General features: G+C 47.7%; 1 protein-coding gene across 1 annotated transcript in view; it reads left to right on the top strand.

The window, feature by feature from the left end:
* Positions 1-26,517, top strand: part of LOC143278032 (uncharacterized) — a 106,104-nt gene that overhangs the window by 24,532 nt on the left and 55,055 nt on the right. Inside the window, exons 4-11 of the mRNA XM_076583044.1 lie at positions 1,077-1,284; positions 2,624-2,766; positions 7,371-7,509; positions 8,493-8,707; positions 10,360-10,532; positions 12,075-12,139; positions 12,909-13,063; positions 14,796-14,906. Of these exons, the coding sequence (XP_076439159.1) occupies positions 1,077-1,284; positions 2,624-2,766; positions 7,371-7,509; positions 8,493-8,707; positions 10,360-10,532; positions 12,075-12,139; positions 12,909-13,063; positions 14,796-14,906 (1,209 nt within the window). The remainder of the gene's footprint in view (positions 1-1,076; positions 1,285-2,623; positions 2,767-7,370; positions 7,510-8,492; positions 8,708-10,359; positions 10,533-12,074; positions 12,140-12,908; positions 13,064-14,795; positions 14,907-26,517) is intronic.

Below are 26,517 nucleotides of genomic sequence, written 5' to 3'. Positions count from 1 at the left end.
CCTCACGCACGAATTTAAAGCAAGTTTATCGGCGAGTTTCAGGTCTTTGGCTAGGTTCACTCACTGTGCGTTCAAAGAAAGAAATTTTGTGGTTTGGTTAATACCATTTGACCTCTGTCTGTGTCTCTGTCTCTCTCTCTCGCTCACTCGCTCTCTCTGCCCCTCTCTTTCTCTCTCTCGCTCGCTCTCTCTGTCTCTCCCTCTCTCTCTCTCGCTCGCTCTCTTTGTCTCTCTCTCTCTCTCTCTCGCTCGCTCTCTGTCTCTGTCTCTCTTTCGCTTGCTCGCTCTCTCTCTCTCTCTCTCTCTCTCTCTCTCTCTCTCTCTCTCTCTCTCTCTCTCTCTTGTGCAACACACAGGAAAACCAGAACTGAATTTGTTCCCGTGTCGTTTGTGCCGAAATAAACACACACACACAAACGCACACGCACACGCACTCACACACACACACTGACCAGACACAAACACATACACACACACACTCACACTCACACACACACACACACACACACTGACCAGACACACACACACACGCACACACACACACACACACACACACACACACACACACACACACACACACACACACACACACACACACACACACACACACACACACACACACACACACACACACACACACTGACCAGACACTCTCCCTGTCGAACCAAGGTGTCGTTTTCGGAGCGTGGTGATAGCGCGCACACACACACACACACACACACACACAGACCAGACACACACACACACGCACACACACACACACACACACACACACACACACACACACACACACTGACCAGACACTCTCCCTGTCGAACCAAGGTGTCGTTTTCGGAGCATGGTGATAGCACACACACACACACACACACACACACACACACACACACACTGACCAGACAGCCTCTCTGTCAGATCGAGGAGGAGACGGGCACCAAGGTGTCGTTTTCGGAGCGTGGTGATAGCACACACACACACACACACACGCACACACACACTCACACACACACACGCACACTCACACTCACACACACACACACACACACACACACACACTGACCAGACAGCCTCTCTGTCAGATCGAGGAGGAGACGGGCACCAAGGTGTCGTTTTCGGAGCGTGGTGACGCCACAGGGGGCGATGCGGAGGAGCGCACCGTCTTCATCCGCGGGGAAAGCGAGTCGGCCCAGAGAGCCGAGGTGCTCATCCGGCAGGTGGTGGCCGACATGCCCGTCATCGTCTCCGAGGAGATCACCGTGCCGGCGTACTGCCTGGGCCGTCTGATTGGTCAGTGCTTGTGTACTGCTGTTTTGGGTCGGTGCTTGTGTACTGCTGTTTTGGTCGGTACTTGTGTACTGCTGTTTTGGTCGGTACTTGTGTACTGCTGTTTTGGTCGGTGCATCAGACCAAGGATAGGCACTAAAATGTATACATATCGTCGTCGTCATTCTGATCATTGGGGTCACTGACTTTGAAAAGCCAAGTGCAGTCACTGTTTTCTGTAGTGACCAGTAATGAAAACTGTTATTATTATTATTATCATTGTTATTGTTCTGGTCAGTATCATTATTATTAAAATTGTTATGAAAACTGGTCCGGTGTGCCTTTTATTTACCCGTGTGCTAGCTGAATCAGTAGTGTAAGCAGCACTGACTTGAAGTTGTGTACCTTGTGAATGGAGAGAGTTACCACTCTCCACTATTTGTTAATCATTTCATCTCCTGGCCTCATTGTTTGTTAATTTCAAGTTGAAAAACCACCGAGGCAACCATGTGTTTGTTCTGTATTGTCCATGTGTTCTGCGTGGCTTGTTCAGGATTAAAGAGGCTATGCCAGTCTTGAATAAAAGCTGATTTGTGTTTGCACATTTCTTCTGTCTTTGCTGCTGTGTGCACATGTCAAATGATCGGTATAAGGACAAGCCCGGCACTTCTTTTTTTGAGGAAGTGTCTGGGTTTGTTCCAATGTACCTTTTATTTACCTGTGTGCTAGCTGAATCGGTAGCATAAGCAGCACTGACTTGAAGTTGTGTACCTTGTATATGGAGAGAGTTACCACTCTTTGATATTTGTTAACCATTACAAAACTTGTTACGAAAACTATTGTATTGTTAAGGTCAGTGTCATTTTTACTAAAATTGTTTAAAAAAAACTGTTATCATTATTGTTGTATGTTATGATGAGTGTCATTATTACTAAAATTGTTATGAAAACTGTTATTGTTGTATTGTTAAGTCAGTGTCATTATTACTAAAATTGTCACGAAAACTAGTATCATTATTATCATTGTTAAGTCAGTGTCATTATCACTCAAATTTTCACAAAAACTGGTATCATAATTATCGTTGTTATTGTTAAGTCAGTGTCGTTATCACTCAAACTGTCATGAAAACTGGTATCATTATTATCGTTGTTATTGTTAAGTCAGTGTCATTATCACTCAAATTGTCACGAAAACTGGTATCAGTATTATCGTTGTTATTGTTACGGTCAGCGTCGTTACCACTCAAATTGTCATGAAAACTGGTATCATAATTATCGTTGTTATTGTTAAGTCAGTGTCGTTACCACTCAAACTGTCCTGAAAACTGTCATTGTTGCCGCCGTTGTCACGATGGCGCGGGCAGGACGAGGAGGGGAGACAATTCGCAGCCTGTCCCGCGCCTCTCGCTGCAAGATCTTCATCGACAGATCGCAGGACAGCGCAGGGAAGGACCGACCACGGGTCGTGACCCTGACGGGGGGACACAAGGACATCCAGACTGCAAAGGTCAGACACAGGCTGGTGGGGGGGGGGTGGCGGCGGGGGGGGGGGGGGGGAGTTTGGAGTGGGGGGGTTGTGTGGTTAGGGGTGTGGGAGGGGGGGGGGAGTTTGGAGTGGGGTGTGGGGGGTTGTGGTTAGAGGTGGGGGATGGGGGGGGAGTTTGGAGTGGGGTGTGGGGGGTTGTGGTTAGGGGTGGGGGATGGGGGGGGGAGTTTGGAGTGGGGTGTGGGGGGTTGTGGTTAGGGGTGGGGGATGGGGGGGAGTTTGGAGTGGGGTGTGGGGGGTTGTGGTTAGGGGTGGGGGATGGGGGGGGGAGTTTGGAGTGGGGTGTGGGGGGTTGTGGTTAGGGGTGGGGGATGGGGGGGGAGTTTGGAGTGGGGTGTTGTGGTTAGGGGTGGGGGATGGGGGGGGAGTTTGGAGTGGGGGGTGTTGTGGTTAGGGGTGGGGGATGGGGGGGGAGTTTGGAGTGGGGTGTTGTGGTTAGGGGTGGGGGATGGGGGGGAGTTTGGAGTGGGGTGTTGTGGTTAGGGGTGGGGTGGGGGAGTTTGGAGTGGGGTGTGGGGGGTTGTGGTTAGGGGTGGGGGATGGGGGGGGGGAGTTTGGAGTGGGGTGTTGTGGTTAGGGGTGGGGGATGGGGGGGGATGGGGTGTGGGGGGTTGTGGTTAGGGGTGGGGGATGGGGGGGTTGTGGTTAGGGGTGGGGGATGGGGGGGGAGTTTGGAGTGGGGTGTGGGGGGTTGTGGTTAGGGGTGGGGGATGGGGGGGGAGTTTGGAGTGGGGTGTTGTGGTTAGGGGTGGGGGATGGGGGGGGGGAGTTTGGAGTGGAGGGTTGTGGTTAGGGGTGGGGGATGGGGGGGGGGAGTTTGGAGTGGGGGGTTGTGGTTAGGGGTGGGGGATGGGGGGGGAGTTTGGAGTGGGGTGTTGTGGTTAGGGGTGGGGGATGGGGGGGAGTTTGGAGTGGGGTGTGGGGGGTTGTGGTTAGGGGTGGGGGATGGGGGGGGGAGTTTGGAGTGGGGTGTTGTGGTTAGGGGTGGGGGATGGGGGGGGAGTTTGGAGTGGGGGGTGTTGTGGTTAGGGGTGGGGGGGTGGGGATAGTGTTTGTGTGTGTGTGTTTGTGTTGTTTGGGTGTGTGTGTGTGTGTGTGTGTTTGTCAGTGTGTTGTATGTGTTTGCATGTTAGTGTGTGTATGTGTTGTGTGTGTAGTATGTGTCAGTGTGTGTGTGTGTGAGTGTGTGTGTTTGTGAGTGTGTGAGTGTGTGTTTGTCAGTGTGTGTGTGTTCGTCAGTGTGTGTGTTTGTGTATGTGTGTGTGTGTGTGTTTGTCAGTGTTTGTGTGTGTGTGTTGTGGAGTGTGTGTGTGTGTTGTGGAGTGTGTGTTTTTTGTATGTGTGTGTTGTTTGGGTGGGTGTGTTGTGTGGGGATGCATGAGTGTGTGTTTGAGTTGTGTGTGTTGTTTGTAGTGTGTTGTGCGTTGTGTGTCTGTGTGTGTGTCTGTGTGTGTGCAGGAGAGGTGGGGGAGAGAGAGGTGATGGTGGAAACAATAGGAGGATGGAGGAACTGTTGTTAAAAGATATATAGAAAATATATACACCCCTCTCCCAGCTCCACACTTCAAACAAAGCAACACTCACCTCCCAGCTCCACACTTCAAACAAAGCAACACTCACCTCCCAGCTCCACACTTCAAACAAAGCAACACTCCCCTCCCAGCTCCACACTTCAAAGCAACACTCACCCCCAGCTCCACACTTCAAAGCAACACTCCCCTCCCAGCTCCACACTTCAAACAAAGCAACACTCACCCCCAGCATCCACACTTCAAACAAAGCAACACTCACCTACCATCTCCACACTTCAAACAAAGCAACACTCACCCCCCAGCTCCACACTTCAAACAAAGCAACACTCACCTCCCAGCCCCACACTTCAAACAAAGCAACACTCACCTCCCCAGCTCCACACTTCAAACAAAGCAACACTCACCTCCCGCATCCACACTTCAAACAAAGCAACACTCACCTCCCAGCTCCACACTTCAAACAAAGCAACACTCACCCCCCAGCTCCACACTTCAAACAAAGCAACACTCACCTCCCATCTCCACACTTCAAACAAAGCAACACTCACCCCCCAGCTCCACACTTCAAACAAAGCAACACTCACCTCCCAGCTCCACACTTCAAACAAAGCAACACTCACCTCTCAGCTCCACACTTCAAACAAAGCAACACTCACCCCCCAGTTCCACACTTCAAACAAAGCAACACTCCCCTCCCAGCTCCACACTTCAAACAAAGCAACACTCACCTCCCAGCTCCACACTTCAAACAAAGCAACACTCACCTCCCAGCCCCACACTTCAAACAAAGCAACACTCACCTCCCGCATCCACACTTCAAACAAAGCAACACTCCCCTACCAGCTCCACACTTCAAACAAAGCAACACTCACCTCTCCCAGCTCCACAATTCAAACAAAGCAACACACACCTCCCAGCTCCACACTTCAAACAAAGCAACACTCACCCCCCAGCTCCACACTTCAAACAAAGCAACACTCACCCCCAGCTCCACACTTCAAACAAAGCAACACTCACCCCCCCCCTCCAGTCCACACTTCAAACAAAGCAACACTCACCCCCCCCTCCTCAGCTCCACACTTCAAACAAAGCAACACTCACCCCCCCACCCACCCCCAGCTCCACACTTCAAACAAAGCAACACCCACCCACCCCCCTCCAGCTCCACACTTCAAACAAAGCAACACTCACCCTCACCCCCCACCTCCACACTTCAAACAAAGCAACACTCCCCCCTCCAGCTCCACACTTCAAACAAAGCAAATCACACACCCCCACCCCCTCCAGCTCCACACTTCAAACAAAGCACACTCCCCCCACCCCCCCACCACCCAGCTCCACACTTCAAACAAAGCAACACTCACCCCCCCCCACCAGCTCCACACTTCAAACAAAGCAACACTCACCCCCCAGCTCCACACTTCAAACAAAGCAACACTCACCCCCCCCCCCCACCAGCTCCACACTTCAAACAAAGCAACACTCACCCCCCAGCTCCACACTTCAAACAAAGCAACACTCACCCCCCCCCCCCAGCTCCACACTTCAAACAAAGCAACACTCACCCCCCCCCCCCCCCCCCCACCACCAGCTCCACACTTCAAAGAAAGCAACACTCACCCCCCAGCTCCACACTTCAAACAAAGCAACACTCACCCCCCAGCTCCACACTTCAAACAAAGCAACACTCACCCCCCAGCTCCACACTTCAAACAAAGCAACACTCCCCCCCCTCCCCCCCCCCCAGCTCCACACTTCAACAAAGCAACACTCACCTCCCAGCTCCCAGCTCCACACTTCAAACAAAGCAACACTCACCTCCCAGCTCCCAGCTCCACACTTCAAACAAAGCAACACTCACCCCCCCCTCCCCCCCCCCCCCAGCTCCACACTTCAAACAAAGCAACACTCACCTCCCAGCTCCACACTTCAAACAAAGCAACACTCACCCCCCAGCCCCACACTTCAAACAAAGCAACACACCTCCCAGCCCCACACTTCAAACAAAGCAACACACCTCCCAGCTCCACACTTCAAACAAAGCAACACTCCCCCCCCCTCCCCCCCCCCCCCAGCTCCACACTTCAAACAAAGCAACACTCACCTCCCAGCTCCCAGCTCCACACTTCAAACAAAGCAACACTCACCTCCCAGCTCCCAGCTCCACACTTCAAACAAAGCAACACTCACCTCCCAGCTCCCAGCTCCACACTTCAAACAAAGCAACACTCACCCCCCCTCCCCCCCCCCCCCCCCAGCTCCACACTTCAAACAAAGCAACACTCACCTCCCAGCTCCACACTTCAAACAAAGCAACACTCACCTCCCCAAGCTCTCATCACAGGGCGGAGGTCTCTGTCAGCCGCCGTTCTTTCTCGGTCTCTGGACCTTGCACCTGGAAGGAGCTACCTCCTCCTCTTCTTCAGGTCTCCGCACTCAGCTCTTTCAAGTCTGGCCTTAAAACCCACCTCTTCACAAGACAGCCTCCCTCCCTTGCCTCTTCCTTGTTTTCAGTTGAGAGTTTTTGCATGCGTGTGACTGACAGGTGTGAAAGCGCTTTGATTTGTCCCTGCACAAGATTCGGCGCTCTATTTGTGTTTGTATTTCTTTTTATCACAACAGATTTCTCTGTGTGAAATAGGGGCTGCTCTCCCCAGGGAGAGAGCGTCGCTACACTACAGCGCCACCCTTTTTTTTAATTTTTTTTTTTCCTGCGTGCAGTTTTATTTGTTTTTCTTATCGAAGTGGATTTTTCTACAGAATTTTGCCAGGAACAACCCTCTTGTTGCTGTGGGTTCTTTTACATGCGCTAAGTGCATGCTGCACACGGGACCTCGGTTTATCGTCTCATCTGAATGACTAGCGTCCAGACCACCACTCTAGTGGATGGGGAGAAAATATCGGCAGCTGAGCCGTGATTGGAACCAGCGCACTCACATTCTCTCGCTTCCTAGGCGGACGCATTAGCTCTAGGCCATCACTCCACAGTAATAGTAATCATCATCATTATCATCGTTATCGTTATCTGTGCAGGCGCTGATCGCAGAGAAGGTGATGGAGGAGGAGGAGTTTCGCGGCAGGACGGCAGCGAAGGCAACCAATGGGGAGCAGCCAGGGGGCGCCACCCACAATCCTCAGCAGGCCACACAGGAAGTGTTGCCCTCAGCAACAGGTAAGGTCTCCATTTCCTGCAGTGGGAGGGTGGGTGTGGTGGTTGTGGAGGTTGGTCATTGATTTAACATCTTCACTAAAGTGATTTTAGACATCTTCATCATCTTTTGTCCCGTGACCCAGCGGGTCGTGGGGGGGACACAATGGATGCAGCGGACGTCACTCTCCTCCAGCCTGGTCTGCTCTCGGCCTCTGACACCAGCTCTGGCATCTTCAGATGAGTCCAGGTCTTGATGCCATCTGTCAAGCTTCTCCTTGGTCTTCCCCTCTTTCTTCCGCCCTCGATGGTGCCCTGAAATGAAATTATAGTGCTGAGAGCCTCGCCGACCACTAAGGCCATCTCAAGGCTATCGCCACGTTAATAACTACTACAAGGGTAAAAAACAAACAATTAAAACGATTCACCACTTCAAACTTTCCACTCAAAGTTTAAAAAAAAAAAAACTTTCACAGTTTAAAACCTTCAAATCTGATTAAAAATGTTCACTTCTTTCAAGAAGTCCATCAGCGCCCACGGAGGGACATCACGAAACAAAGTCTTCAAAGAAACCGCCGGGTAATGTCTGTGTCTAACGTCATGCAGATCCCAACAGTCAAGGAGCACGTGTTTCACGGTGAGAGGCTCATCACAGGAAACACATCAAGGGGCCTCTTCCCCCTTTCACAAGTAAGAATGGTGCCCTGCAGGATGGTCGAACACATCAAGACCAACGACTATGTCCGGAGCGTATATGGATTTGTCCGAACGTAGTGACGCCTGCTTGAAAAACTGAAACTGAAACTCACTGCCACAAACCATGACCCTCAGTGATCTGTTCTTTGTTTCTCTCTCTCTTTCTGTTTTCTGACCCACTTGTGTGAAGAAAATGAGTCTGTGTTTTAACGTGTGGGAAATTGCCGCATTCTGTTTTGACCGTCACAATGTCCGCCCCCCACCCCCCACCCCCCGCTCCCCCTCCCACCCTCTCTCTGTTGAACTGGCAGCGGAGGAGCCTCCAGGTGCATCGTGGGACAGCGGGGACCAGTGTCGCCCCCTGGTGCCCTGTGCAGAGCCGGTGCGGGAGACGATGGAGGTGTTTGTCTCGGCGGTGGAGCATGCGGGGCATTTCTGGCTGCAGATGATCAGCCACGAGGCCCTCAACCTGGACGCCATGACAGACGACATGAGCGTCTTCTACAGCGACCCCAACAACTCACAGGTAGGGGCAGGTAGAGACCCCAATACCTGTCAGGTAGATACAGGTAGAGACCCCAACACCTGTCAGGTAGAGACCCCAACACCTGTCAGGTAGATACAGGTAGAGACCCCAACACCTGTCAGGTAGATACAGGTAGAGACCCCAACACCTGTCAGGTAGAGACCCCTACACCTGTCAGGTAGATACAGGTAGAGACCCCAACACCTGTCAGGTAGAGACCCCTACACCTGTCAGGTAGATACAGGTAGAGACCCCTACACCTGTCAGGTAGAGATCCCAACACCTGTCGGGTAGAGACCCCTACACCTGTCAGGTAGAGACCCCAGCACCTGTCAGGTAGAGACCCCTACACCTGTCAGGTAGATACAGGTAGAGACCCCTACACCTGTCAGGTAGATACAGGTAGAGACCCCTACACCTGTCAGGTAGAGACCCCAACACCTGTCGGGTAGAGACAGGTAGAGACCCCAACACCTGTCAGGTAGATACAGGTAGAGACCCCAACACCTGTCAGGTAGATACAGGTAGAGACCCCAACACCTGTCAGGTAGATACAGGTAGAGACCCCAACACCTGTCAGGTAGATACAGGTAGAGACCCCAACACCTGTCAGGTAGAGACCCCAACACCTGTCAGGTAGAGACCCCTACACCTGTCAGGTAGATACAGGTAGAGACCCCAACACCTGTCAGGTAGAGACCCCAACACCTGTCAGGTAGAGACCCCAACACCTGTCAGGTAGATACAGGTAGAGACCCCTACACCTGTCATGTAGATACAGGTAGAGACCCCTACACCTGTCAGGTAGATACAGGTAGAGACCCCAACACCTGTCAGGTAGATACAGGTAGAGACCCCAACACCTGTCAGGTAGATACAGGTAGAGACCCCAACACCTGTCAGGTAGATACAGGTAGAGACCCCAACACCTGTCAGGTAGAGACCCCAACACCTGTCAGGTAGATACAGGTAGAGACCCCAACACCTGTCAGGTAGATACAGGTAGAGACCCCAACACCTGTCAGGTAGAGACCCCTACACCTGTCAGGTAGAGACCCCAACACCTGTCAGGTATAGACAGGTAGAGACCCCAACACCTGTCAGGTAGAGACCCCAACACCTGTCAGGTAGAGACCCCTACACCTGTCAGGTAGAGACCCCAGCACCTGTCAGGTAGAGACCCCAACACCTGTCAGGTAGATACAGGTAGAGACCCCAGCACCTGTCAGGTAGAGACCCCAACACCTGTCAGGTAGATACAGGTAGAGACCCCAACACCTGTCAGGTTATTTCTTCCTGCCATCTCTGACCTACAATGTTCCATGTCACCCTTTTGCTTATCTTGTACCCCGCCATGTAGGCAGCCACACTCCGTTTTTGGAGGTGTGCATGCTGGGTATGTTCTTGTTTCCACATCCCACCGAACACTGACATGGATTACAGGATCTTTAACGTGCGTATTTGATCTTCTGCTTGCACATACACCGGAAGGGGGTTCAGGCACTGACAGGTCTGCACATATGTGGACCTGGGAGATCGGAAAGAAATCTCCGCCCTTTACCCAGCAGGTGCTGGTACCCTCAGATTGAAAGTCCAGCTATTGCTCCCCTGGTGGTGACGCTGAAAGGTGATGACGGTGCACGTGTCTGCAGAAGTACCGGGTGGGGGAGGTGAAGGCGGGGGACGTGGTTGCGGCCCCTTTCTCGGAGGACAACCTGTGGTACCGTGCGCGGGTGGAGGGCTTCGAACAGGGACAGGTGGACCTCTACTACTTCGACTTTGGAGACAACGGGCTGGTGCACCGTGAGGCAGTCAGGGAACTGAGGTCTGGGGGCGTGGGGGGGGGGGGGGGGGGGGTTGTGTGCGTGGGGGGGTGAAGGTGGTGTCTTGTGGGGGGTTGGGTGGGTGAGGGGTTGTGTGTGTGTATGTGGGTGGGTGTAGGTGGTGTTGTGTGTGTGGGTGGGGGGGGGGGGGTAGTGTGTGTGTGTGTGTGTATATTTGGGTGGGTGTAGGTGTTGTTGTGTGTGGGTGGGGGGGGGGATAGTGTGTGTGTGTGTGTGTATATTTGGGTGGGTGTAGGTGTTGTTGTGTGTGTGGGTGGGTGGGGGGATAGTGTGTGTGTGTGTGTGTATATTTGGGTGGGTGTAGGTGTTGTTGTGTGTGTGTGGGGGGGGGTGTATATATGTGAGTGAGTGTAGGTGTTGTTGTGTGTGTGTGGGGGGGGGGGGGGGAGTGGGGGGTTGTGTGTGTATGTGGGTGGGTGAAGGTGTTGTGTAGGTGTGTGGAAGAGTGGGGGGTTGTGTGTATGTGGGTGGGTGTAGGTGTTGTTGTGTAGGGGGGCGGGTGGGTGGAGGGTTGTGTGTGTATGTGTGGGTGTAGGTGTTGTTGTGTGTGTGGGGTGGGGGATGGCGGGGGAAGTGGGGGTTGTGTGTGTGTGGGTGGATGGGTGGGGTGTTGTGTGTGTGTATATGTGGGTGGGTGAAGGTGGTGTTGTGTGTGGAGGTGAGTGGGTGGGGGGTTGTGTGTGTATATGTGGGTGGGTGAAGGTGGTGTTGTGTGTGGGGGTGGGTGGGTGGAGTGTTGTGTGTGTGTACGTGTGGGTGGGTGAAGGTGTTGTTGTGTGTGTGGAGGAGGTAAGGTGTGTGTGTGGGTGTATGGATGTTTATATGTGGGGGGTGTGCGTGGGGGCGTAGGGGGGCTATGTGTGTGTGTGAGAGAGTGTCTGACAGTCTGTGTGTGGGAGTGTAAATATGTTTGGGTGTGTATGTGTCAGGGGTGTGAATGTGGGGTGTGTGTGTAGTAGGTGTGTGGGTGTGTGTGGGGGTGTAGGTGGGCTATGTGTGTGTGTAAGTGTGAGTGTGTGTGTGTGGGGGGGGTAGGGTCTATATGTGTGTGTGTGAGTGGGTATGTCTGAGTGTGTGTTTCTTTGTATGTGTTAGTCACTAATTTAACGTCAATTCACTAAAGTGATTTTAGATGGTGTGTGTGTGTGTATTTTGTGTGTGTGTGTGTGTGTGTGTGTGTGTTGGTTGGTCAATTTAACGTCAATTCACAAAAGTCAATTTAGACGGTGTGTGAGTGTGTGTGTGTGTGTGTGTGAGCTGTGTGTGTATGTTTGTGAGTTGTGTGTGTTGTGTGTGTATGTTGGTTGGTCATTAATTTAGTGTCAATTCACAAAAGTGATTTTAGATGGTGTTAGTGTGTGCGTGTGTGTGTGTGTGTGCATGTCTGTGTGTGTGTGAGTGTGTGTTTTTTGTTTGTGTGTGTGTGAGCTGTGTGTGAGTGTGTGTTGGTTGGTCATTGATTTAATGTCAGTTCATGAAAGTCATTTTAGATGGTGTTTGTGTGTGTGTGTGTGTGTGTCCAGGCCAGAATACCAGAAGTTACCTGTACAGGCCATAGAATGCAAGCTGGCCAACGTCCGACCTGCAGGTGAGGGGTTTGTTTTTGTTTTTTGTTGTTTTGCTTCTTACATGTGGTTTTGTTTTAATCTGTTCTGTTATTTGCTCTCCTGATATGCATGGGTAATGGATTTGGGTTTTTTGTGTGTTCTTTTTGTTGTTCTTGTTCTTGACTTTACATGTGTGTATGTGTGTGTGTGTGTGTGTATGTATGTGTGTGTGCTCTGTGTGTGTGTGTGTGTGTGTGTGCTCTGTGTGTGTGTGTGCTCTGTGTGTGTGTGTGCTCTGTGTGTGTGTGTGTGTGTGTGCTCTGTGTGTGTGTGTGTGTGTGCTCTGTGTGTGTGCGTGTGTGCTCTGTGTGTGTGTGTGTGTGTGTTTGTGCTCTGTGTGTGTATGTGTTTGTGTGTTTGTGCTCTGTGTGTGTGTGTGTGTATGTGTGCTCTGTGTGTGTGTGTGTGTGCTCTGTGTGTGTGTGTGTGTGTGTGTGTGCTCTGTGTGTGTGTGTGTGTGTGCGTGTGTGTGCTCTGTGTGTGTGTGTGTGTGTGTGTGCTCTGTGTGTGTGTGTGTGTGTGTGCTCTGTGTGTGTGTGTGTGTGTGCGTGTGTGTGCTCTGTGTGTGTGTGTGTGTGTGTGTGCTCTGTGTGTGTGTGTGTGTGTGTGTGCTCTGTGTGTGTGTGTGTGTGTGCGTGTGTGTGCTCTGTGTGTGTGTGTGTGTGTGTGCTCTGTGTGTGTGTGTGTGTGTGTGTGCTCTGTGTGTGTGTGTGTGTGTGTGTGTCTGTGTGTGTGTGTGTGTGGTTGCAGGGGAGGAGTGGAGTGAGGAGTCCTGTGAGGTGTTTGAGGCACTGACTCACTGTGCCGAATGGAAAATCCTGTCAGCACGCACCGTGGATTACCTGCCCCTGCCGTCCGGACAACTCCGGCCCTGCGTCCACCTGGTGGACAACGCTGTGTCCCCGGTGGGTAGGCTGTGTGTGTGGGTGGGGGGGAGGGTGGGGGGTAGCGGGGGCGGGGGGGTCTGTATGTGTGTGTGTGTGCTCTGTGTGTGTTTGTGTGTGTGTGTGTGTGTATACTCTTTGTGTGTGTACTCTGTGTGTGTGTGTGTGCGTGTGTGTGTGTGTGTGTGTGTATACTCTCGTTGTGTGTGTGTGTGCTCTGTGTGTGTGTGTGTGTGTATATTCTTTGTGTGTGTGTGTGTGTACTCTGTGTGTGTGTGTGTGTGTGCCCTGTGTGTGTTTGTGTGTGTGTGTGTATACTCTTTGTGTGTGTGTGTGTGTATACTCTGTGTGTGTGTGTGTGTGTGTGCGTGTGTGTGTGTGTGTATACTCTGTGCGTGTGTGGTGTGTGTGTGTGTGTGTGTACTCTGTGTGTGTGCAATCTGTGTGTGTGTGTGTGTGTACTCTGTGTGTGGTGTGTGTGTGTGTGTGTGTACTCTGTGTGTGTGCAATCTGTGTGTGTGTGTGTGTACTCTGTGTGTGGTGTGTGTGTGTGTGTGTGTGTGTGTGTGTTCACTGTGTGTATGTTTGCATGTGGGGGTGGGGTGGTGGAGGGGGGAGGTGTGAGTGTGTTTCTCTCTATCGTTTCCTTCAGTTATATGATTTATGTGTACTTTGTTGTCCCTGTACTGTCCAAACCTTAGAGATGAACTACTAAAAAAATAATAAAAACGCTACCTGCCCATCACATGGACTTTTTACATGAACAGCACAAAGTGCCAAAGTGTAGCTTTCCTCTTAGTAGTTTATTTTGCTTCAAATATGCTTTTGCTTTCTGTTCCATTGTATCTGTTTGGCACCACTTTTGTTCTGATTTGTCACTAGAGCTTTACAGCTAATGACACATAAACAGTTGTCTTCAGGTCAGCGTTCCCTCCCTCTTTCACTGTCTGTCTGTCTCTGTTTCAGACAGTGGATGTGGCAGAACAACTGGTGTCTGTCTCTGTTTCAGACAGTGGATGTGGCAGAACAGCTGGTGTCTGTTTCAGACAGTGGATGTGGCAGAACAACTGGTGTCTGTCTCTGTTTCAGACAGTGGATGTGGCAGAACAACTGGTGTCTGTTTCAGACAGTGGATGTGGCAGAACAACTGGTGTCTGTCTCTGTTTCAGACAGTGGATGTGGCAGAACAACTGGTGTCTGTCTCTGTTTCAGACAGTGGATGTGGCAGAACAACTGGTGTCTGTCTCTGTTTCAGACAGTGGATGTGGCAGAACAACTGGTGTCTGTCTCTGTTTCAGACAGTGGATGTGGCAGAACAACTGGTGTCTGTCTCTGTTTCAGACAGTGGATGTGGCAGAACAACTGGTGTCTGTCTCTGTTTCAGACAGTGGATGTGGCAGAACAACTGGTGTCTGTTTCAGACAGTGGATGTGGCAGAACAACTGGTGTCTGTCTCTGTTTCAGACAGTGGATGTGGCAGAACAACTGGTGTCTGTCTCTGTTTCAGACAGTGGATGTGGCAGAACAACTGGTGTCTGTCTCTGTTTCAGACAGTGGATGTGGCAGAACAACTGGTGTCTGTTTCAGACAGTGGATGTGGCAGAACAACTGGTGTCTGTCTCTGTTTCAGACAGTGGATGTGGCAGAACAACTGGTGTCTGTTTCAGACAGTGGATGTGGCAGAACAACTGGTGTCTGTCTCTGTTTCAGACAGTGGATGTGGCAGAACAACTGGTGTCTGTCTCTGTTTCAGACAGTGGATGTGGCAGAACAGCTGGTGTCTCGGGGACTGGCTGTGTGGGAAACCCCCCCTTCCCCCACACCTCCTCCCCCTGTCGTCTCCTCCGCCGTCTCCTCCGACACGGTCAGCCTTGACCCCCCGACCTAGTTGATCCCCCTGACCTTGACCTTTGTTGCCTGCGTGACCCAGAGTGGCTTTTGAGATCTGCCAGCTTTGGTGTTTTGTGTCTGTGACTGACTGTGTGTGTGTGTGGGGGGGGGGGGGGTTCTATGTCTGTGTATGTGTGTGTTTCTGTGTCTGTGTATGTGTGTGTTTCTGTATCTGTGTATGTGTCTGCATCAGTGTCTCAGAGTGTGCATGTGTGTGTGTGTGTGTGTGTGTGTGTGTTTTGATCATTCAAGTGTGTGTAGAGGAGTGGGGGGGGGGGAGTTGTTGAAATGCCCAAGAACTGGCATGAGCTTTAGTTAGATTTTTCACTGAGACTTTCTGGTAGAAATGTTTTGGCGGTTATTGTGAATTAGTGAGTGTGTGTGTCTATGTGTGTTTGTCTATGTGTGTGTGTGTGCATGTGTATGCGTGGCACCCTATGTGTGTGTGTGTGTGTGTGTACATGCATGCATGCCAGCATGACATTAACTTTTACTAAAAATGTCACCAGTGTCACAAGGAATGTTCTGACAGTTGAGACAGTTGTTCTGTTTATGACGTCAGTTCTATGATCGTTTCATGTTGTGTTTATGACGTCAGTTCTATGATCTTTTTTTTTTGTTTTCAGTTTAATGTTGAAGAGAATGACCATTGAAGAAAATGATCGCTAGTTGTCAGGTTTTGTTGAAGAGAATGATTCCTAGTTGTCTGTTTATATTTGAGAATAATGATGGCTAGTTCTTGGTTTATAGTTGAAGAGAATGATTGTTTGTTGGTTTATAGTTGAAGATAATGATCACACTTTTCAGTTTATAGTTGAAGATAATGATTGCTTGCTGTTGGTCTGAAGTTGAAGATACTGATCGCTTGTTTTCGGTTTATAGTTGATGATAATGATCGCTTGTTTTCGGTTTATAGTTGATGATAATGATCGCTTGCTGTTGGTTTATAGTTGACGATAATGATCGCTCGCTGTTGGTCTATAGTTGATGATAATGATCGCTCGCTGTCGGTTTATTGTTGATGATAATGATCGCTCGCTGTCGGTTTATTGTTGATGATAATGATCGCTCGCTGTCGGTTTATTGTTGATGATAATGATCGCTCGCTTTCAGTTACAGTTGATGATAATGATTGCCAGTTGGCAGTTCATAGTCAAAGATAGAGATCGCTAGTTGTCGGTTTATACTATGATTGAAGATAATTATCACAAGTCAGTTTAAAGTTGAAGACAGTGTTCGCTCGCTGTAAATCTACAGTTGAAGAGAATAACCGCTTGTCCGTTTAAAGTTGAAAATAACGACCACTCATTATCAGTTTAAAGTTGAAGATAATGATCAATCATTGTAAGTTTAAAATTGAAGAGAATGATTGCTCATTGTCAGTTTATTGTTGAAACCAATGATTGTTTGTTTTCATTTTATAGTTGAAGATAATGATCGCTACTTTTCAGTTTATAGTTGAAGATAATTATAGCAGTTTTCAGTCTATAGTTGAAGAGAATGATCGCTCGTTGTCAGTTTATAGTTGACGATAAGGATCGATAGTTGTATAAAGTCGAAGATAATGATCGCAAGTGAGTTTAAAAGTTGAAGATAATTATCACTCGCTGTTGACTTACAGTTGAAGAGAATAATCACTTATCAGTTTGAAGTTGAAGAGAATGATCACTCGCTGTCAGTTTATAACTTAAGAGAATGATCGCTAGTTGTCAGTTTATAGTTGAAGAAAATGATCACAGTTTTCAGTTTACAGTTGAAGATAATGATCGTTAGTTGTCGGTTTATAGTTGAAGATAATGATCACAGTTTTCAGTTAATAGTTAAAGAGAATGATCGTTAGTTGTCATTTTACAGTTGAAGATAATGATTGCAGTTTTCAGTTTACAGTTGAAGATAATGATCACAGTTTTCAGTTTACAGTTGAAGATAATGATGGCAGTTTTCAGTTTACAGTTGAAGATAATGATCGTAGTTTACAATTTAAGATAATGATCGTTAGTTGTCGGTTTATAGTGGAAGAGAAAAATGGCTTGTCAGTTTATATTTGAAGAGAAACGATCGCTCATTTTCGGTCTATAGTTGAAGATAGTGAACGCTAGATTTCGGTTAGTGCTCATTGTCAGTTTGATTGTTGAAGATAATGATTGCTCGTTTCTGGTCTATGCTTGCTGAGATTGCTCGCTAGTTTTCAGCTTATAGTTGAAGAGAATGACCGTTTTTCGGTTTACATTTGAAAAGTGCTGATGGCTTGCTGTTTGTTTGCAGTTGAAGGTACTGATTGCTTGTTTTTGGTTTGAAGATGGTTGACCAGAGTCACCAGTTTGTGTGTTGGTGTGTTGAATAAAGCTTGAGTCACCAGTTTGTGGGTTGAATAAAGCTTGAGTCACCAGTTTGTTTGTTGGTGTGGTGAATAAAGCTTGAGTCACCAGTTTGTTGGTGTGGTGAATAAAGCTTGAGTCACCAGTTTGTTGGTGTGGTGAATAAAGCTTGAGTCACCAGTTGGTGTGGTGAATAAAGCTTGAGTCACCAGTTTGTTGGTGTGGTGAATAAAGCTTGAGTCACCAGTTTGTTGGTGTGGTGAATAAAGCTTGAGTCACCAGTTGGTGTGGTGAATAAAGCTTGAGTCACCAGTTTGTTGGTGTGGTGAATAAAGCTTGAGTCACCAGTTGGTGTGGTGAATAAAGCTTGAGTCACCAGTTTGTTGGTGTGGTGAATAAAGCTTGAGTCACCAGTTTGTTGGTGTGGTGAATAAAGCTTGAGTCACCAGTTTGTGTGTTGAATAAAGCTTGAGTCACCAGTTTCTCGGTGTGGTGAATAAAGCTTGAGTCACCAGTTTGTGTGTTGGTGTGGTGAATAAAGCTTGAGTCACCAGTTTGTTGGTGTGGTGAATAAAGCTTGAGTCACCAGTTTGTGTGTTGGTGTGGTGAATAAAGCTTGAGTCACCAGTTTGTCAGTGTGGTGAATAAAGCTTGAGTCACCAGTTTGTTGGTGTGGTGAATAAAGCTTGAGTCACCAGTTTGTGTGTTGGTGTGGTGAATAAAGCTTGAGTCACCAGTTTGTTGGTGTGGTGAATAAAGCTTGAGTCACCAGTTTGTTGGTGTGGTGAATAAAGCTTGAGTCACCGGCTTGAACTTAGTCTGCTGTTGGAGAGTTAGATTCTAGTTTGAAAAAAACCCAAACCAACCCAGCATGGAAATGTTCAGCATGCATGTGATGTTTATCACTTAATATCTTTTTCTCTTATATTTTCTTCTTCTTTTTTTTATTTTCATTTTTGTGTGTGTGTATCTTAACTCTCTCCATACGAACGGCGAAAGAGACGACGTTAACAGCGTTTCACCCCAGTTACCATCATCAAAATATTGCAAGCGGAAGGCTCTTATACTGAAGAGGTGAATGTTGACAAAGAATACCACAATTCTGACGACGGAAGCTAAAGGTTGGGTCATTCAGACACCCACTGGACATTCGAAGGGTCTGTGTAGAGGAGAAGAGAGGACTGGCCGTACTGAGTGAGTTAAACTTTTTTTCTGTCTCCTTCTTGAGGAAAATGGATTGATGTGTGTGTTGTACGTCTATGTTTGTGATATATTGTATGTGATTGTAGTATGTGTGTGTATACAAACACGCACGCACGCACACACACACACACACACACACACACACGGGCGAAACAGCGTTCATATCTAACGTAACAGGTAGGACTAAAGTTTTGTCTACTGTAACAAGTAGGTAGAAACAACGGTCATATCTATCGTAACAAATAGGACGAAACTTCAGTCATATCTTACGTAACAAGTAGGACGAAACAACGCTCATATCTATCGTAACAAATAGGACGAAACTTCAGTCGTATCTAACTAACAAGTAGGACGAAACAACGCTCATATCTATCGTAACAAATAGGACGAAACTTCAGTCGTATCTAACTAACAAGTAGGACGAAACAACGGTCATATCTATCGTAACAAATAGGACGAAACAACAGTCTTTTCTGTTGTTACAAGCAGGACGAAACTTCAGTCATATCTAACGTTACAAGTTGGACGAAACAACAGTCATATCTAACGTAACAAGTAGGACGAAACTTCAGTCATATCTAACCAACAAGTAGGACGAAACTTCAGTCATATCTAACGTTACAAGTAGGACGAAACTTCAGTTATATCTAAACAAGTAGGACGAAACTTCAGTTATATCTAACGTTACAAGTAGGACGAAACTTCAGTTATATCTAACTAACAAGTAGGACGAAACAACAGTCATATCTAACGTAACAAGTAGGACGAAACTTCAGTCATATCTAACGTAACAAGTAGGACGAAACTTCAGTCATATCTAACGTTACAAGTTGGACGAAACTTCAGTCATATCTAACGTTACAAGTTGGACGAAACAACGGTCATATCTAACGTCACAAGTAGGACGAAACAACAGTCATATCTAACGTCACAAGTAGGACGAAACAACAGTCATATCTAACGTCACAAGTAGGACGAAACAACGGTCATATCTAACGTAACAAGTAGGACGAAACTTCAGTCATATCTAACGTAACAAGTAGGACGAAACTTCAGTCATATCTAACGTAACAAGTAGGACGAAACAACGGTCATATCTAACGTAACAAGTAGGACGAAACAACGGTCATAACTAACGTAACAAGTAGGACGAAACTTCAGTCATATCTAACGTTACAAGTAGGACGAAACTTCAGTCATATCTAACGTTACAAGTTGGACGAAACTTCAGTCATATCTAACGTTACAAGTAGGACGAAACTTGTCATATCTAACGTTGCAAGTTGGACGAAACAACAGTCATATCTAACGTTACAAGTAGGACGAAACTTGTCATATCTAACGTTACAAGTTGGACGAAACTTCAGTCATATCTAACGTCACAAGTAGGACGAAACAATAGTCATATCTAACGTCACAAGTAGGACGAAACAACAGTCATATCTAACGTCACAAGTAGGACGAAACTTGTCATATCTAACGTCACAAGTAGGACGAAACAACAGTCATATCTAACGTTACAAGTAGGACGAAACTTGTCATATCTAACGTTACAAGTTGGACGAAACTTCAGTCATATCTAACGTAACAAGTAGGACGAAACTTCAGTCATATCTAACGTCACAAGTAGGACGAAACTTCAGTCATATCTAACGTCACAAGTAGGACGAAACAACGGTCATATCTAACGTAACAAGTAGAACGAAACAACGGTCATAACTAACGTAACAAGTAGGACGAAACTTCAGTCTTAACTAACGTTACAAGTAGGACGAAACTTAAGTCTTAACTAACGTTACAAGTAGGACGAAACTTCAGTCATAACTAACGTTACAAGTAGGACGAAACTTCAGTCATATCTAACGTTACAAGTCATATCTTGCGTTACAAGTAGGACGAAACAACAGTCATATCTCTCATTCTCTCCCTATTCCTCAATCTCTCTCTATTTTGTCTCCCTCTTTCCCTCTCTCCTCCCCTCCCCCACCCCCTCCCACATACCCTGTTTCTCTCACTACCCCCCCCCCCCAACCCCCTCCACCCATCTACTCTCACCCCTCCACGTGACCTACACATGGTGAGACTGTCAGTTGGTAACAATGAGGCCCAGACATACAGCCGTGTACAACAGTCACTGAGCTAGTTACGGCGTGATGGTACAGACACTGACAGCAACCCAGTTATGCCAACCTTCAGCGCAAACAGCAGGGGGTGGGAGGGAGGGGGGGGTCGCGGAGGAGGGAGGGGGGGGAGACAGGGGGTGCAACTCTTTGCCCTTTACCGCACACAAAAGACCAGACAAGAGACGAACTTCCAACAACAACTGCTGCAGAAAAGGCCGAGCACTCTGCATGCTGCGTCTGACTTTTCGTTTGTGATGATAATGGGGCATAACTCGTGACGGTTCTCTGCCACGTGACTGACCCATTTTCTCTTTTATCAACTTACTGACTTACCTTCCGTCTGAACCTGTACTCTCTCTCTCTCTCTCTCTCTCTCTCTCTCTCTCTCTTAGGGGGTGGATACCAGTTTAGTGCAGAGTTAATAATCATTGGTATTCACCATCCATTTTAACAGTTATGTTTCGCTGTCGAATTTTATCGGAAATGTGTTTTGTTTGCATCTGGTATGATAGGAGCTGTTGGCCTAAGTCATAAAAATCATACAGTTTTCTCTCTCTCTCTCTCTCTCTCTCTCTCTCTCTCTCTTTCTCTGTGTGTGTGTGTACGTGTGGATAGTGGCAGGCACACCTACTCTCTTTCTCTCTATTAATATTTATACAAGATGAGTAAAATACTGGTTGAAACTAATGAGAATGTCCGAAGATCGTTTACCTTTGAAAACGTATAAAATGTTTCTAACCCTCCACTATAGAGATTAAAAACATTTAGGCTTACATCATATGTATTACTTTATATGAATACTGTTTTGGTGAGGTATTTGGAAAACCAAGGGCTTCAAAATGTCCACCTTTTTTCTCAGCGAATTCAAACAAAGACTAGCTGTGCAGGGATGGCAGAGAGACTTCATTTGAGCAATGTTTCAGGCATGTTGCAGTATCATTTTGACTTAGAGCATAGGGTGTTGAAAAGAACTTTAGCCAAGTTTAGATTACGTGTGTCAGCTTTGCGGATTCAGTCACAGTTGTCATCAGTCCAGGTACTGAAAGTTTCTTGTGATTGTTGGTCATAAAGGTGTTTCAGACACTGAATTAATGTGTACTATGATTATTATATCCCATGCAGATTTTTTTTTTTTTTTTTTACTGTCTCCGAGGAAGTTACATTCCCAGCAAATTCTATAGGTATTCCTCTTATTTTAGCGGTGTTTTTTGTTGTTTTTTGTTCGTTTTGTTTTGTTGTTGTTTTTAAATCAGTATACTGATGTCTGATGCCAGCTGTACGTATAGCCGGACTAGCGGGTTGTGTGACTGATATATTTCAGGCAGGAAATAATGTTGTCAATGACCAGTCAACATGAAGCATAATTATGTTAGTGTTTGTTGATCAGTTACACATTCTGCCATTGTGATCATGTCCCAACCCCTTGACACGGGTACATGTGTGTCTGTATATATGTCTGTCTCTCTCTCTCTCTCTACCCCCATACAAAACAGAAACCGTCAATGTCTCGAAACTAAGTCTACATGAGCCAAAGTACACACACACACACACACACACGCATGCATGCGCGCACGCACACACACACACACACACACACACACACACACACACACACACACACACTGTTGTCAGTTTCTCACAGGCTATGTGTGTCTGTATATTTGCACTGTAAACACGCATACCGCATGCTATGTTGTATGAAACAATACCTGGAGACCTGAAAAAACACCTGGTCATATCATTCTGCAGTTGATTCACACCTATCATAACCCCCGCTACACTGATCACCCGACACAATGCCCCCACCCCCACTTCCCCACACACCCACCCAGAAAATAAAAGAAGACAAAACAAAATAAGAATAACGACAACATTAATACACATACATACCGCGCGCGCGCACGACTTAGAGAGAGTGAGTATACAAAAGTCCTGACATTTGTGTGTGTGTGTGTGTGTGTGTGTGCTTTTCTTGTTGTTGTGTTTTTGTTTGTTGTACTTTGTTCTGTCCACCTGTCTTTCCGCCTACACCTCCGCAGACGCCGTCAGTTTTCCTTGTTCATTTCGTTCGTTCTGTCTTCCTGTCTATATTGATTGATGATTGCTTGGTTTGGCTGTTTTTACTGATTGTCCCCACCACCACCCCACCCCCGTTTTTTTAAGTCGTTTCTTTCTTTCCTTCACCACCCACCCTCTTCCCGAACCAGCCCTGCTGTCACCCTCACCCAATTCTCTCTCTCTCTCTCCTGCTGGAAGGAAAGGAGGAATGGTGGGGGAGACGGCGTGGGAGGGGGGGGAGGAGGGGGACATGACCTTGGGAGTCACCTTCACACAGCAGCCTCTGTGGAGGAAAAGGTGCCCGCTGCCCCCCACCTCTCTCCCCACCCCTCCCCTCCCCCACGCCATCTCCACGTGGCAAAGAACGTTGTGCGAAGGCTTACGCTCACGTGCATACATATAATAATATCAGTCACGGGGAAGGGGGGCCGGGGGGGGGGGTAAGTTGAATTGCGTGATGCCAAAATCCGCACGCGCACGTGCTCGTTCGCATTCACTTGTACTTCCAAGTCACTGTGGGTGCACCAGGACAGTTCTGTGCGCAAGGTGCGAATGCAAGAATTCTCCCCCCCCCCCCCCCCCCCCCCACCCCCAAATACACACACAAATACACATACGCCGATGAGCATGACACACACTGCACGCACGTACGCACACTCGTACATATACTGATGTACGTTAGTACACACACACACACACACACACACACTGGCAAACACACGTGTATGCACACATGAGCACGCACGCATATATACTCATACATACACACTTACGTTAGTACGGCAAACACACACACACATACACACTGATACACACACACACACACACACATTGGACACACACAAGCAGATGTACATGCACGCACACATACACGTAACCAATGCTTTAGAACACTGACTAATCTTGGCTGGACCAAAACATCAACATCAGTTGATTTGAACTCAAAGTGTGGGAACAAGCAGGCGCTGTGGCTCAGTGGTTAACGCTGCGGACTGACGACTGGAAGGACGCGGGTTTGAGCCCCAGCACAGGTTGGATTTTTCTGCCTGCAGCCGGTGTGATGCTCCAGAATGGCCCCCCTCCCCAAAGTTAACTCCACGGCGGAGTGTTTCTGGAGAAGGCCAAACGTAACTCCAGTACTGGTTCAATCAATGTTTCTCTATACTTGCGAAACGTTGACACTCACTGCCGACCTCCGAAACTGAGAAGATCCAAGCCATGGAAATGTGATGCTTCTGAAAGCTACTGGGCATCTCCTCCGCTGAGCACGTCAGGAACACTGAAGTCCGACAGAAGATCACCAACCCAAGCCACTGGACCCCACGATGAGCTCCTTACCGTCATCATGAGGAGGAAGATCAGATGGTGCGGACACGGCACAAGAACGCCGACCCGACCTGCCCGGAAGAGCTGGGTGGCAGGTTGTTCCACGGGTGCAGAGTTCTGTGGAGGAAGCTTTTGCAGTTGGCTGGGTGGATTGCACGTTGCTGGTTCAGTTTCTGAGCGAGGGAGTGGCCTCTGCTTGGTGGCCTCCGCTCTGTGAAGGCTACATCACTGACTTAAGACAGGTGGATAGCGCAGCCTTCTTTCAGCCCCTTTGCTAACTGAAGCCAGCGGAAGTGTTCAATCAGCCCTTTTGCTACTCGTGTCAGTACAGCGCCAAGTGGTAACTTCATATATGTAGCCGAGCGCTCAGCTGGCTACGATGACTGCTTCACGGCAAACTTTCACTTGCTCGTGGCGTTAGTTAAGCTGACATTCCTGTGTGTGCCTCCACAGCAAGTTTGTGATACGTGTCACTGCACTGTTTTCCTGTAATAACTTTGGTAAATAAACCATTGGCAGATATCAATCAAGACACAATATCTGGCATGTCATGGTAGCAAGCATAAAACGATTTCATTGAAGATATATAGTCACAGTTCAAAAACTACCACCAGTAACCAGACGGCTTCTCAAAGAACTAACAGCTGGATACGAGTGTCAGTATGGCGTCCAGTTGGCTTCAGTTTTCCTGGCCAATGAACTATCCATCTATTTTTTTATCAGTGAGGCTACACACGAGGTTTGTGTCGGCAATAATTCTCTGCTGTGCACTCGGGTCACTGATTAGAAACGAAAACGAAATGAGCCGACTGGCAAGTAGCCGTTCGACTGGCTTGTAGGAACAGATCTGTGTGTCTCTTAGTTTGTCCCCTAACCATTGGGACAGGGTGAGGATAAGGCTTTATCCGTCGCTACAAAAAAACATTTAAAAAAAAAACGGTTGAGATTTTGTGATCAAAAGTAACATTTTTGGTTAGTGACCAGTATGCCGATGTGGAGTGATGGCCTAGAGGTAATGCGTCCACCAAGGAAGCGAGAGAATCTGAGCACGCTGGTTCGAATCACGGCTCAGCCGCCGATATTTTCTCCTCCTCCACTAGACCTTGAGTGGTGGTCTGGACGCAAGTCATTCGGATGAGATGATAAACCGAGGTCCCGTGTGCAGCATGCACTTAGTGCACGTAAAAGAACCCACGGCAACAAAAGTGTTTTTTCTGGCAAAATTCTGTAGAAAAATCCACTTCAATAGGAAAAACAAATAAAACTGCACGCAGGAAAAAATACAGAAAAATGGGTGGCGCTGTAGTGTAGTGATGCGCTCTCCCTGGGGAGAGCAGCCCGAATTTCACACAGAGAAATCTGTTGTGAGAAAAAGAGTAATACAAATATATACAATGGAGGCTTGGACACTTATATATCCATTTCCCATGTGTGTGCGTGTGTGTGTGTGTGTGTTTCCTCTCATTTCAGTAGTACTCCCGAGAAAGCCAATACAATCTCAACAGATGCATTCACAACGCCCTCAGTGTATTTGTAATTTATTTTATTTATTTGCACGTATCTAAACGTGAATTTCTGTACCTGTGTATAGAAAACCAACCAGTGCTGACTCCTGTGTTTCTCCTCTATGTTCCCACTCTGTTCACCACAGCAATGGCGGTGTTTAGATCTACCCTGTCCGGGTTGACCTTGGATGGATCAACAAACGACGACCACCCGTGCTTTCACTCACGTCACACCCTTTCACCCCAACCTTTCGTCCCATTCCCATTGCTGAAGGATACATTGCCTTACATACATCTGTATTGCTGCAGTGTGTGTTTTTCCTTCTGATCTTTTCCCTCTAACATTCGCCGGAAACGATGGAGCGATTGTAAACTGTGACGCATGCGTAACCCCGCCCACGTGATGCACGCACTCTGGTGTTCATTCCCTTGCAAAATCTGGTTGCGGTTTATATTTTCATCAAGCAGAGGAGCGACGTTGGACGAAATGACAGGTCGGGTTTTCGTTGTAAGGTCGAAACGGAATTGGGATTTTTCTGGTCTTTTCTTGCTTTTTAAGTAATGGGTATGAGTTTATGTCGAGAAGACAATGCAGACAGAAGAGCAAAGAAAAAGAAGGTATGTGAATCCTTTCGTTTTTATTTACATCCGTTTGCGGGTCTGTTTGTCGAATTATTTTCTTTTCTCTCTGAACTGCTATTAAGATAACAAAAATCTGAGCTGCTGTTAACAAAGCAAACTTGGCCATGCAATTCTAACCTTTGTTGTTCTTGATGTAGAACGTTTCTTTTCGGAGAATATTTTACCAAGAAGAGATTTCAAACTTCATTTGGTGTTCTCTATTTTCTTTTCAGTTTCGTTTTTGTTTCAGGGGAGGGGGGGGGGGGGGGTTGTCTTGTTTTCTTAATTTTTAAATAGATCGTGATGTTTTTCTTTCATCGCAATCGCGTTTTGTTGTCGTTGTGTTTTTTGTTGTTTTTTTTGTGGGGACGGGGTGGGGGTCGGGGGGTATCAATGTGTACCTAGTATATGGTACAAAATAACTGTGATTT

This window comes from Babylonia areolata, chromosome 35, assembly GCF_041734735.1.
Source record: "Babylonia areolata isolate BAREFJ2019XMU chromosome 35, ASM4173473v1, whole genome shotgun sequence".
Classification (NCBI taxonomy): Eukaryota; Metazoa; Mollusca; class Gastropoda; order Neogastropoda; family Buccinidae; genus Babylonia; species Babylonia areolata.
The sequence above is the reverse complement of the archived record's forward strand: the minus strand, read 5'-3'. Positions and strand labels throughout refer to the sequence as shown.